The sequence below is a fragment of the Paramormyrops kingsleyae genome, chromosome 24, assembly GCF_048594095.1.
Source record: "Paramormyrops kingsleyae isolate MSU_618 chromosome 24, PKINGS_0.4, whole genome shotgun sequence".
Classification (NCBI taxonomy): Eukaryota; Metazoa; Chordata; class Actinopteri; order Osteoglossiformes; family Mormyridae; genus Paramormyrops; species Paramormyrops kingsleyae.
In genome coordinates, this window is record NC_132820.1 from 5,760,944 (window position 1) to 5,775,081 (window position 14,138).

The 14,138-nt window shown below is 48.1% G+C and overlaps 1 protein-coding gene across 3 annotated transcripts in view; it reads right to left on the reverse strand.

The window, feature by feature from the left end:
- The window catches only part of LOC111857455 (rho GTPase-activating protein 26), a 44,573-nt gene that overhangs the window by 3,340 nt on the left and 27,095 nt on the right, over positions 1-14,138 (reverse strand). For all 3 annotated transcript variants that reach the window (XM_023838354.2, XM_023838353.2, XM_023838355.2), the window contains exons 14-20: positions 13,997-14,071; positions 12,370-12,454; positions 12,019-12,077; positions 10,536-10,641; positions 9,566-9,725; positions 6,274-6,412; positions 5,413-5,578 (exon numbers count right to left, since the gene is read on the reverse strand). In XM_023838354.2, the coding sequence (XP_023694122.2) occupies positions 5,413-5,578; positions 6,274-6,412; positions 9,566-9,725; positions 10,536-10,641; positions 12,019-12,077; positions 12,370-12,454; positions 13,997-14,071 (790 nt within the window). The remainder of the gene's footprint in view (positions 1-5,412; positions 5,579-6,273; positions 6,413-9,565; positions 9,726-10,535; positions 10,642-12,018; positions 12,078-12,369; positions 12,455-13,996; positions 14,072-14,138) is intronic.

Here is a 14,138-nt window from a genome sequence, read left to right on the forward strand (position 1 = left end):
TATACCAGTGACGCGAAGCCCTGACACACAGCCAGGACACGATGGAGATCCTGTGCCCTGCCACACCGATGCCAGCGGGACGGTTAGCCTGCTAGCGTGAGTCAGCCATGTCCGTCTATAAATACCAACGGACCCCAGCGCCTGTCAGCGAAGGCGACACTGAAAATGAGATTCACATCCAAAACACGTCCGCAAAATGCATGCCTCAAAACAAACAGATACAAAATATAATAAATAAAATGACATCAGGCTAGCATGGCTGAGAGTGTGTGTGGGAAAGTGCACTGACAGCTACTTAACAGGGCTCATTCATAGCAGTATGTCAAGAAATCCACTTCTCGCTTATGAAGAACAATTTTCTGATAATTAGACAGTGAGGCACTTAATATCCACTGTGCTGTTGCCACCTGAGGACAGAAGGACAGTCTCCGCAACAGCCTTCTGCTGATGATCCCTGTATAACCAAATTATTCAGGGAAGTTTCTTACAGATTCTCCTCAGGATAGAAGATCCGCCGGATGCCAAAAAGCCCCGTTTGAAGTGAGGACGGTCGTCTTCATTTGGACGTTGACAGCATCTGTACCTGTGGAGTCCTGTTAGACTCCCATGGGCCTTCTGAAACCCATCCTAAAAGAATCATGACTCCATTCACCTCCTTACATCCAAGCTGGGCTGCCCTTTCCAGCTCACCGAAGCAGAACAATCGGAGCGAGCTTTCATCGCCTGCTTAAGTTACTGCAGTACTGGACTCACCGCAGCGTCTGTCAGGTCTTAAATAACAGCTCCTACAGCAGTTTAGGGGTTAACACCAGCCTTCATCCGCCATACTTCCTGTCCCGTTATTTTTGTGTACGTTTCATGTTTAATTGCCCCACTCCATCTTGGAGTCCGTTTTAATAAAACCGCAGCAGCTCTGCAGATCTGCATTCTCAGCACTCGAAACTCCATTCTGTACTTTGGAAATATCAGATTCATAAATGCCAGTGTCAAAGACAAAACCGCAAGAGCTGTGAAATTCAATTCCAATTCAATTCAATTCCAATTCAACTGGATTCAATTTCCAATTTTCCAATCCCCACCCTCATATACTTAATGACTGCAATCATAAATTACTTAATTACGTTCAAAATTCTCATGTTTGGGTTCATGTTAGAATGCATCTGGAAAAACAGTTGAATATTTGGGTGGGGAATACAGCACTGACTATTTTTAGAATAAGTAAAACCAGCGTACAAGCGGCACCCTGGAAATGAGTCTAATATCATAAATCCTGAGTTTAAAAAACAAGTCTCTTCACCTTTTTCCAGTTTAAATACACTTTATGCTTCTATGTTGTACTTATTTTTGAAAATTACCACAGCCAAAATAGTCAAGGGTTTAAAAAAAAAAAAAAAAAAATCTTTTGAGAAGAAAAATCAATAGGCCGTCTACAGCAGTACCGTGCAGCTGCTGAATAGGCCTCGAGACTGTATAAATAATTCTGGACAGCAGCGTTAGAGCACAATGCTGCTGCATGAGATCAGAGAGCTCGGGAAGGTAGGCCTGCATCCCCGCTGCTGTGAGCAGACACCAGAACGACCTACGCCCCCTGCTTCTCGGCCCTCTGCCAGGCAAACACACGCCCCGCCTCACGGCCAATCAGCTGCGTCACGTAACCTGGGGGGAAATGGACCTGCTGGAGGTTAGCGGGGCTCTGTGGAGGATAGAGGAGGCCTACCCTCCATCTACTGTCAGGTCTCCCATCCGGGAGCTCACAGCAAAAGCATCCGGCTACGGTGGAGAGACACGTTTGTATCACACCTACAGATGGGGGCTCACAAACACACTGGGGGCGGCCTCAGGGATTCCCGTGAAAATACCACAGTAGCTAAACACGATACGCTAGCAGCTTCACTCTCTCCCATCCAAGCTCACTTATATGCTACCGTATGTACAACGCAATATTTTACTATACCAGTGTTTCTCAGTCCAGCCCTCAGGGAACACCCCCCCAGCGAAGAGAATCCATGTTTTTGCTCTCACTCAGCTCCCTTTCATACAGTCCACATTTTTACTCCCTACCAGGAGCTGGGAGGGAGCAAAAACATGGATTATCTGCGGGGCCCTGAGGAGCAGATTGAGAAATGCTGTATAAGACCGTACACATAATGGAGTATAACTGTTTACTGCTGCACATGCTGAAATGCCAAAAGGTGACGTCACTGTGACCCAGATGGTTCATTATTCAGATATTTATATCTCTTAAAAAAAATTCACAAAATATGTAAATATAGCTGCCCCAGGCATAAACCTCAGAGTCACACCCAGCTGAGAACTAAATAAAACAATATAAACGGGTGAGAGATAAATTAAAATAGAATCCAACAAGAATAGGGCCTGACCTCCAGACCTTAGCTATGCTGGGTCCTGACAAACATGCGCCGGATGCGTCAAGCTGCATTATTTACATGCATTACATGCATAACGTGAGCGGAGTGGCTCTGTGGGTAGCTCTCCACTGTCACGCAAGTTTCTACCCCGCATGCAGTCAGGGGAATCTGTGAGCTGAACTTCCTCAAAGTGTTTGACTGCCTGTGTCATGTGACAGACTGGTAACCCGGCCTGGTGACTCCCCTGCACCATACTGACAGACGCGCTCCTTGCCCTCCTGCAGCCTTGCTCAAGCATTTGCGAGATGGATGTATAATATACAAAGCTTAGCTTTCTACATGCTCCATAAGCACAAAGTTGTAAAGGAGGGATCATCTACACGTGTATACGCCCTATTAACAGGCCTTTACCTAGAGCCTGAGCCAACAGATCAGCTTGACACTAAATCCTTAACTGGCCTCCTCAGTGTACAGCTGTCTGTATAGCGATTATGCGATTGGTGGACATCAGGAAACACAGCCACCTGCTATGCCTCAACGGGGGGGACGGCCAATGAGGACCGGTCACTGGCAGGGGGTGTGCATCATCCTCTCCTTGCTCAATTTGCTCAATTCTCCCCCAGGGAGGTGTAGCTCTAACATATCCATCTAAAAAAAAAAGACTACGAAAAGTGTCATGCCTTCAATGTCACTGCGCGTCACTGTCTTCGGTTGTCGTCTCCTTCCCAAAATGCCTCTTGGCATAAACGCCTATGACTGAGGCAGAGCTGGGGACTCAAGACCTGATGCCGTCATTAAATTACAACCGGTAAGGGCCTGGCACCTCTACCAACCCAAGTATTAGTGTTTCGTGGCTAAATTAAAAACATCACTCCTGTTTCCTCAAAGTGCCGACGCAGTGAAAAGCCTCTTCCTGGAGACCAAACTACAGTTCAGTATACAGTATGAAGTAAAAGGCTTAGTTTATTTACCACACAAAGTCCACTCTTCGACTCTGTGAGACTGTGTTTCACGTGTTTTGCCAAGCAGAACTTGCGATCAGATACCTTCCCGATCCGTGGCTTAATCAGAGGAACCAAAACATGCGTCTGTCACTAAAACGCAGTTTTTCATTTGATGGTTTGCGAATAAATGCACAAATTGGGAATGGACGTACATCTCTTTTTTAGCCCTAAAAGCAGAGCTAAATCCTTTGGGTTAACATGCAAAAGGTCCAGCTTGATCACCATCAGTGATGCCATTTGTATTTGTAAGTCTGAAGCTGCAGCATGCTGGTATGGTGGCAGTAGGTACACGAGTTTGATAAGACAAATCACGATTACCTACAGTATGCGCCACAAGCGAAATCTCACACGACCACACTAGCACTCCTTGGGGTGAACTGACTAAGCTGGGCTCACCTCCGTGCTTCTCTCACAGCTCACAGGTGAAGGATCTTCTAAAGCGTCATCGTGCTACACCAGTGACTCTGTGTGGTTTCTCGTCTCACGTCAGCAGCAGGATTATTCTGGTTTAGGCTCCGTTCACACGGTACCAGCTCAGGCACCCATACTTTGTCCAGCTTAACCAGAGAACCCACAAGCTCAGCAGGTGCCCTACTTATATCTCACAGCCCTCATCTGTGTTTCCTTCCCTTCGTCAGTAGAGGTTACATCCGCCTTATTAAATGTCTACTGTATGAATTGTTTATGGCTAACAAAACTAGAGGCACTTAATCGGCCTTAAAGAGCTTTTGGGGTGACTTTGTGTAGCTCTTTACTCATCATGTACTCATCATGTACTTGTACAGTTTATTAGTGAGCATCACAATCTGAAGCAACGTGTAAATATTACAGACAAGGCTTAGCATGTCCCAAACGCTAGACCTCAACAGTCTTCCACAAAGACCACGGCCGTTTTGTTTTTCAAACTGGACAACTTTCACTACAGTTTCATCCTCTCAGTTGTTAAATCCCAAAACCCCAAAGTCTTCCATTCTCCCATCCCCATGGATCCATTTGCTGATTGGAAATATAACCAATTCCAACTGACAGACAATTCAAGAAAGGCGCTATGGCAACGAGTCCCCTTGGATATGACGTTTTGTTACATGCCACCTCCAGGTTAAAGGTCAATGGTCAAACCTCTTGGCTGCCCTGCTGCTAACAGAACAATGAATCTATGATCTCCAGCTGGTGGCAGGTTAGCACCAAGGAGGAAAACATCAAAAGCGACGATGGAGAATGACGATCCTCCCAAAGCGTGCTTTGACCTGCCGCCGAATTAACATTCTCCATCTGTTTATGAGTCAGGGGGAATGAAACATTTCAATTACAGCTCTCTGAACGCAGCATCTGGGGCCTGATTCACAAAGGGTGCTTCTCCGTAGCGTCTTCTCTGGGTTTTACTCAGAGGCTTTGCCGCTTGTTCATCGGTAAATGACAGGCGAGACCGTCCAACAGGAAGCATCGACTGAGAGTCAGCGACGCTTGATTGAAAAATGTGTAGGTTTCGGATGCCCGTTAGGGAGAGAACCAGCAAAAACATCAACATTAACACTAATCGTTAATCTGCTGGTAAAACTACAGAGATTTATTTACACCACACAGAGGAAGTCTGAGGAAACTGATGGACACCATCAATTCTGGTTAAAACATTTAAACACTGATATTAAACTTTTATATTCATTACACCAACAGAGTTATTGAGTCTAATAAAAATAAGAGATTAAAGAAGACTGGAATGAATGTGGGTGATTCATTTTGCTACAAGGCAACACAGTTCCCTATTGTATTTCTCTCCATTGTGCGTTAGACGGACTGGCATGAGGAAAGCCCTGCGTGAAAACCACCCAGTGATACTGGCCATTTCACGTCCATCCAACTCTAACTGAGACAAATGACACATTTTAAACAATGAACATCGGGGCTTAAAAATCCATTAGCAATCCTACCTTGTGTCACAGTAATAGGATGTCACTACTGTGATGAAGACCCTCTGATGTCTTTTAACAAAAGCAGAACTCTAAAAACAGTGCGGTTAGGGAACATAGAGCCATACTCACAGGGAGTTGGGTCGACGTATCTTCTCCACTGTCGCGCCCTCAGGGTGCTGATTTCCGGACTCAAGACTGTTGCTTTGGATCCGGCCACGGATGCTGTTGGAGTGCTCTGGGGGCTGGGTGACGCTGGAGTCATTGGGGACGTCCTGAGCGGAACTTTTCCTCACCACTAGGGTGGGGATGCACAAAGGCCGAAAAGCAACTTAATATGGCAGCTTACAACAGTATACTATACTATACAATATACAACACACAGAGTAAGACATTACTAAAATTAAATACAATAAAAGTATATTGCACATTATCATAGAGTACCGTACTCTCAATGTTTTAGCCTTCTAATTCTCAAGAAACAATAGAGCTATGAAAAATATGTATCAAGGGAAGACAAAGAAATAAAAATCACGCTTATTTTACATTTTTTACAATGTATACACTGAATAGGTGGCAGTAAATGCAATCATGGGTATGAAACAAGGCGAGATGAATCATGTACTGGATGCAACTGGTCTGGTGGATTTCACCATTTAACAGCTTGTACTCGCTTGGCATGCAGTTTGAAACTTATGAACTGTTTATTCCTGGAATTTCCAAATGTTTTTCAACCACGGTAAACCATGGGTAAGTGTACCTATGTTTAAATAACCAGATCCTACTGTAACCTCATCCCAAAGTACAGCTGAAGAGCTCCTCTGTGGATTCAAACTGGCTTTGATCACTAGCAGCTATGAAACGCTTTTTTGAATATTCTTGGTGCTGTGAGACCCACATAAAGCAGAGCTTGCTTCTCGTCAGTCTATTGAAGCTTTTACTCCAACCGTGAGTCGGTAAACGGCAGCAGCGGATGAGACCCCCCCCCCTTACTTTTTTCGGGGGGCTGAGACGTGTGGAAGAATGTGAGCGGCCTCTCGCTGCAGGACGGGGCCTTGCTCTCGGAGCTTTTCCTGCGCGCGGTGTTGGCTTGAAGCTGGCCCGGTCCTTGTACGGGCGGCTCGCTGAAGATCTACAGATGCGGAAAAGTCAGACAGCAGGCTGAATTTTCGACCGCAAGGGTGCAATTCTCCTTTGGCGGCCGTGACTGGTCGAGTCGTCGGAAACTAAAAAAAAAACTCCCAGAATGCAACTTGAATGAATCTGTAGCTACAGGCGGTCTGTTCTTGTGCATGAATCAACAAGCAGCCACCTTGGAAAAAAATAAAAGTTAAGCTAATAATGTTATTAACGTAGGATTTTTTTCTTTAATATAAGTACGGAGGTAGTGCTCTTAGTCTCACCACAGGCTAACGCTCACAGACCAAGTGCACTAAAAGGGGCTAAATCAGAAAAGGCACAGAGGCTTTTATCCCAGAAACCCACCGGTCACTCCTGCAAGCCGCGGCACCTGAGGTTAGCGGCGCGCGCTAACGGCTTTATATCTCAACACTGGGCCACCCAGCTGATGTTCTTACGCTATATCTCCACATAGCTGGATATTTCCTTTTCACAACTGGTCCCAGATACCGTAGCCTGGGATCCGGTAACATCCCGGAGTCTTTAATCACTACTAGTAGCCCTTGTGAGATCTTTGGCGTGGCCAGTAGTGCAATTTGCATACTGTGAGGAGAGGGGGGGGTGGCACGCCTCCAAGTGGCAGGTGCTAGGAGTTACGATGAAATTTTGAAGGGTGCATCGTGGCGGGGGTGTGTGGGAGGGGCACACGGAGGGCTGGATTATCACCTCTCCATCATGGGGGTCCTGAATTTGCACACTGGACTACGAGGACAGTAAAGCAGTCTGTCTGGAAAAGAACAAAAGAAACCGCCAGACTGCAGGAACCACTACAGCCACGTAACAAGGGACATTTATTTGATATGTTTGCATATAAAAAACATGCATTTTGTCAGAATTGCACAGTATAATGTGCAGTATAATTGCATCAGCGAGCAGCGTGAAGTAGCGTGAATTTTAGATGTATTTAGCTGTATTATTATTGTTTATTCAAATTCAATACTTCCATTCATATTGATAGTCTTCTATATATATACATAATCCATGTAATTCCATATAATGGAAAGGATGCCGCTTCTCCTGCCGAAATGCCATCATGTCCAATCACCAAAAGTGTTTTATCAATAATGACCAAATCAGCAGGTTACTTTTGAACTGTAATAGGCTGCAGATTACTAATTACCCTGTAGAAGTGTAATAAGTAATGTAGCTATTCTGACTACTTGATAAAATAATTTAACTGATTACATTTGACTACTTTTCTAACAAATGTTTTAAACTGCATAATGAAGCTGAAAAGTCCCAGTGGCTTTGCTGGAAATACGGCAAAAGGTGGCAGCTCTGCATGGCGAACGAATAGTAACAAATGTTATATTTTACATTCTATTTTTTCTCAGTAACTGTATCGGGTTACAATTACATTTATTTTGTAATTTAATTACATAATGCTGATGTAACTTGTTACAGCCCGATACTGGTCACCAGGCATATAACACTTCCTCCAGACACCCCCCCCCCCCCACCCCCTGCCATTATATATCAGGAAGAGACACATCTATTGCCGCCACATTCTATCCATTTGCACTTTTAACTGCATTCATACGTTGCATCAATTTTTTTTCCATTTATAACGATTTCCTTAAAATCAGGATGTTATGGTTCTGGGTACTTTTTAAATTTGTTTACTTGTCTGCACTGTTTGTACGGTACTTGCACTTTGTTTTCTTCTGCACTGTACGTTTGTCTGTCTGCACTACACGTACCTCGCTGCTGCATGAACCAGAATATCAATAAAGTCCATCTCATTTTACTGCGTCCAGTGTATCGCAGTTAGACTTGCACGGCCTAATTTGTATGTTTTTACCATGAATCCTGAAATAAATGCAACCGTCGAGTGCAGCCTGCATACTGGCACGTACGTTACTTAAAGAGCAGCGTTCGGGAATGTTGTTTACTTGAGAGTGCATGCTGTTCCATCTAAAAAGGGGAATCCCACACTGCACGCTTGCAGTGCGATGGACTGATACACGGACTGCGAGAGCAGAATCTGCAAAACAGAGTCGGCTGGCAGTAAAACTGCTGCACCCTTAACCACAACACCTAGTACACTTCTGCCGTTATTCTAATCATCTAGCAAAAAAAAATAATAATAATCATAAACTAAAGCCAGGTAGCAACATCAAGCAAGGAAAAAATCGATTACAGCACTGAAATAAATACAACTTGCTACAGTCAAATAATGCACATCCGGCAATTTTATTAAACACCCAGTAGAATGAGGGTTAAATACCCAGTAGAATAAGGGCATCAGTGTTTCCTGAGACTCCAAAAAATTGCAGGAGCGATAGATGTATAGTTTGATTATTCTAGGCAAGTAAATGCAGGACAGTTCCACAGTTCCCCGCTCCGATGGTAAAGTACCACGTCTCCAGGCTGCAGTGATTAAGTGTTTATTCTTAGGCTGACGCCGAGTTTCCCCCATCGCTGCCTGTGTGGGTTTTCATGCTTCCATGCTGGGAAGCGGGTCGGTGCGGCACTGCAGGGCCCCTTATATAAGCCTCACACGTGAGCCGCAGCATGCTAATGCCTCTGGAAGCACACGGACAGGCCGGCCGCAGCTACACCTGCCTGGGCCGCACGCCAGGCTGCAGCCGGCCCCGCTAATTAAGCGCTGGGCCCAGAGCCCGGTCGCCGTGGCAACCGGCCTAAGCTGCGCGGTCTTTAAGTCTCGAGAGGGGCGGGGGGCCACCAGCGACACAGCTACAGACGAGGGGGTGTGACAGGTGCTCATCCAGTCTCCCCCTTCCCCCCCCCCCCGCACTGCACCTGGGTGACCCCGCTGCCTAATGCCCGACAGCCATTACATGCCTCGGACAGAATCCCCATAATGCCCTGCTGCTGCAATGCCCTGGTACCGAATCCGTGAGGTAAACAGAGGAGGAGTCAGAGCAAGCAGACGCCCGTCACAGGCCTCTCTCCAAACTGGCTTTCCCAGAATGCCAGTGGCATCTGAATCCCTCATGCTTTTCACACCGTGCGCCGTGATCCATGACGAATGATCCTTTATTTACCGGTTTGAAACAGAGAACTGCTTCAGAGAGTCTGGACCTGAAATGGAACTGTACTGCCTCTGGATGGGGGCCATCGTCGGCCGGCCAGCTCCACCCACCCTGTCGTGGTTCTCGATGAGGATCTCCACGACGATGTTCTGGAACTTCAGGTCCATGATGGCCGCCACCGTCTCCTCTTGAGGCCGCAGCAGCGTGGGCCCAAACACCACGCCCAGGTTGGCCACGGTCATGAGGTTGTGCTCATGGTGGAGGGCTACGCTGCGGGGCAGAGAGCATTAGCCGTTAGTGCTTTTCCTGCGGGGGGGGGGCCTGCTCTCCTGCTCGCTGGCAACACACGGGATCAGCGAAGCAGCTTCAAAACAGAAACACCCTTGGCCAAATTCCAACGCCAACGCTGACCGCGCAACGGAAAACGGGCCTTTATGCCCGCGGGGAGAGAAGGGAGTCATGAATCATGCATTCTGTCTTCCGCCACCGACCAGGACGCGGCGGGTCTCCCGAGGCTTTTGGCAAAGCTTACTGGCATGTCCACAAACACTTGGGAAAGCAGGACCCAGAGATCGCCCTAGACTGCACACACAAAAAAAAAAAAAAAAACACGCTGAAAATGAAACCCCGTCCTCCAAAATGCCACATCCTGGCCTCTAATTAAACTGGTAATTGGGATGTGGTTTGCAGTCTGACTTCCGTGTTTCACATTACACGCCCGTTACATGCGTGCTGCACAACACACATCAGCACCACACACACGGGGACACATTAAAACTGGAAGGTTATGGAAAAAAACAGAATCAGACCGGCCTGCATGTGCTGTAAATGCGATGCCAACGATAAGGGAGTTTAACGGGCTTTGCACATGCGACATAAGCAGCCCTATTTTGATATTGCGATGACAGGAAGGGGCTAGAAAAATTAATGATAAAATCTGTTTACTTTTGGTTGCGTGGGTAAAGCACACGTCGCCGCCCCCTGTTGACGGTGCTGTTAATTACAGCCCCGATCCTCCGACATCATGGTCGGCGGAGCCGTGCACTGGGACGAACGGGAAACCGCCACGGGCCGACCTACTTAGCCAAGTGCTTCATGAGCAGCTCCAGCATCTGCCTGTTCTTCTCCGGCAGGTGATGCACCATGCTCTGGATCTCCAAGATGCGCGACTCAGGATTGTCCAGCTCTGCCAGGGGAAAATAACCAGCAGTCAGCTCCGTTTCTAACTTTAGGAAGGGAGTTGGTCCAGTTCGGCTCCCCAGCCTGTCCAAATTCATCACGAAGTATAAATTATTGAGGAAACTACGCCAGGGAGTCAATAACCTCCCTGTTTAACCCTGGCTTGAGGCTCCATTTTGCTCTACTCAGATTTACTGGTGCAATAGTTCAGTGAGACGTCTTGCAGATTCATTTCCCGATAAAGCTTATGTGCATCGCGGGTCATTTAATAAATCGCTTAGCTTTCTGGACAAATGGCTGCCGGCTCACAAACGAAAAGCGAACATGGCGAACAGTAGAGATTCAGTGGGGGAAACACCCCCCCCCCCCATCTGTTTACCCAGCAACGGCGGCTATATTAACATCCTCGCCAGTGCAGCGAGTGGACTGGGCCGGGGTTGGGACACGTTTGCCCTCGCTCACCAAGAAACTTGGATTAGGGGCGAATCTCGGCCACAGTCGAGCACAGAGACGCGTGAGGGACACGCTACCATTTCATGGGACCCGCTTGCGTGTGAGATAATGACACAGGTTGTCCGGCAGCCTTTGCACGGACGCAGGGTTCCACGGAGCCCAGGCACCTGCAGCGGACGTCGGCCATTTCCCATCCTCATACCTGCTACCAAGGATCAGTGTGCAGCGCCGTGAACTCACACCTCTAGGATTCTGGGATTGCAATTGCAACTGTAATCCAAGTTGCAACTGACTCTTGCCCCCAGTTTGTTTGACCCCCCCCCCCCCCCCCCCCATCCCCGCCAATGTTCATCTGGGTTTCCTTCCCCAGCCCAAAAGCACATGGTAGTATGTTCTGTCCCCCACATGTGGAAACTCAGTTTTATAGAAATGTGGCTGCAATCAAAAAAAATGCCAAAAGTCTTGTATTTTGTTTGGTTACTTATGGTTAAGGTTAGGGCTGGGTTAGGGTTCTCATTGTTGGGATTAGGGTTATGCCCATAGAAATGAATGGAGGGTGACAAACGTACGTGTGTGTGTGTGTGTCTGTCCTTCAATGGATCGACATCCCATAATTCCTGGGACAGGATGCAGGTTCACCGCAACCCTGTACCTAGAAAATAATTATCAAAGATGGATGGACATCCTCCACAGAAACTGTTAATTCTGGTAAAGTCGACTGCTGTACTGCACACGTTTCAGTCTGTGCTGCCCGGACGGCCCACGTGATCATCTCACACGCAAGCGAGTCCCATCAAGTGGTTTGGGGATCCGTCACAAGGCCGGTTCTGGGCTGAGGCACTGGGGTGGAATGTCAGCGCTCATTTGGATGGAATGAAAGAGAGCGGGATGAATGCAATTAAAGGAGAACATTTCAAAGAGAAACACTCACTGGCAGCTTTGATGAAGTTCCTCTGGAACTGGTAAGTCATGAGAGGAGCAGGCAGCATTCTGAAAAGGCGCAGAGCGTCAGCGCAGTCAAATCGAGGTACTTTCTTCTGCATAACACTCTACGGGCCGCTGCTGTGACCCCTGTGACCTCGCTCGGCCCAAGAGCCCCGCCGCAGCATGACGATTCAGCCTTTGGTGAGGACGGGGTTCAATTGATTCAATCGAATTAGCAAATTCATTGAAGGGTGCTTGAATGGGCTTAATTCCCGGCAAAACGTGTCCCTCAGTGAACCAGCAGGTGGCGCCCTCGTCTCTTGTGGGTTGCGTGCAATGCGGCCGCTGAAGATCCTACCTGAGATAATGCTTCAGAGAACTGGTGATGGTCTTTATCTCCCACTCTGGGGTGTCCAGTTCCACATCCGCACAGGTCTTAGGGTCTGCGGGGCACAGAGGTGGGCAGAGGAAGTGAATCAAACGCAAATGATCGATGCCTGGCAGGGCGGGTCGCCTGCAAAGGTACGTGACGATAGCTAATAGGGTTCGGGTGCTACGCCTGTGATCAGCAGGTCGCCGGTTCAAATCCTAGGTTTGGCAGAGTAATTTTATCTGTGGGTCCTTGATCAAAGCCTTTAACTCCCAAACTGCTTCAGGGACTGTCTGCCCCAGCTTTCTCAGTTGTACATTGCTTTGGATAAGAGCGTCTGTTAAATAAATACTGCAATAGTAATTTAAGTTGAGGTGTGTTTTAAAAGCCCCTCAAGTTTAACCTCTGAGGATGAGAACATGGGTGGGGGGAGGGGTCTAGTGTAGCTGGAGCTTCAGCCAAGAAATATCTGTCCCTGTCCCTCAGAATTCGGTTCCTATTAAACGGAAGCGGATGCGATCGGATTCGCCTCGTCTGCCTTTTCTTTTCCTGACGCGTCCTGGCATCCGCTGGGTCACGGATTCAGATTCCAGTCACACATGAGACTTATGATTAACCGAAGGGGGGGGCAGGTTGCTGTCACCGAGCCCAAGGTGCAGTCCTGACGTATGCTGTGGGACACAATTGTAAGGATGAAACAGCAGGACGAGACAGGTAGGGGCTCACATCCTCATGGGCCTGCAGCGGCGGGGGAAATTTACGGCGGGGGAAATTTATGCCCCCCACCCCCGCCCCCGGTGGTTTGGTTTCAGCACTATCGCTGGCCGTAATCTGCCAGTTCATTCGCTACAGTGCAATGTGCCATTTATCAGGAACAAAGTGATCAGTGTTTGTGCCAGGAGATTCGGGGGGGGGGGGGGGAGGCTGAACCTGCAGGGAATTATGGACCTTCTGGAGCCTCATCTAATCTACCCGCCGAGGACCAGGACAGGATAGCAGGACGGTATTGACATGCAGTTCCTATGGCTGCCCTACTGTCCAGGCACGGACGTGAATAACGAAAGGATCACGCGACGAATGAAGGAACCTGCAATCTTGCTAGAGACACCGACCTGCCTGAGATTAAGCTGCTGCACGAACAGCGACAGGACCCCCCCTGTAGAGGGCGCCACACACATGAGCAAGCTCTGAGAATAAGAGTTTGAGAGGTGGACCATGCACCCAGACTGCCAGGAAGCGCCTGATGCCGAAACAGGATTGGGGTTACTGCGGCGCGCCTCTCATCACATCCTGGAAGGTGGGCATAAATCCTCAGGCTCCACAGACGGGGATGAGGGGTATTTACTACCTGTGCCAGCCTGGAAGCTATTTCTGTGTGGCTGTTACAGGAGGATGTGATGCTGATTACACCGGGACAGAAGGCTCGTTCTGGACGGAGGAGAAGCTAAGGGAATGAGGACAATAGTAAACAGAAATACGGGCACAAAGTGTGCAACTCGCTTTTGTCTTCTAACTTTGTTGGCCCCAAAAGTAGCCCTGTTACGTAGGGTCACCCGAGACACGTTGACCTTAACTCTCCTGCTCAACATGGTTCGGTGGTCATGCTTGCTCTTACCCATGGCTAGGCTCAGCAGCTTCTGCACTCTGGAGTTGACCCCCACGATCCTGTACAGGCCCTGCTCATCAATTCCTGTAGAGCGGCAAGGAGAAGGGCTTCATCTCGAAGGTGTCTGTGCCACAGTAGGAGGTTCGACGCA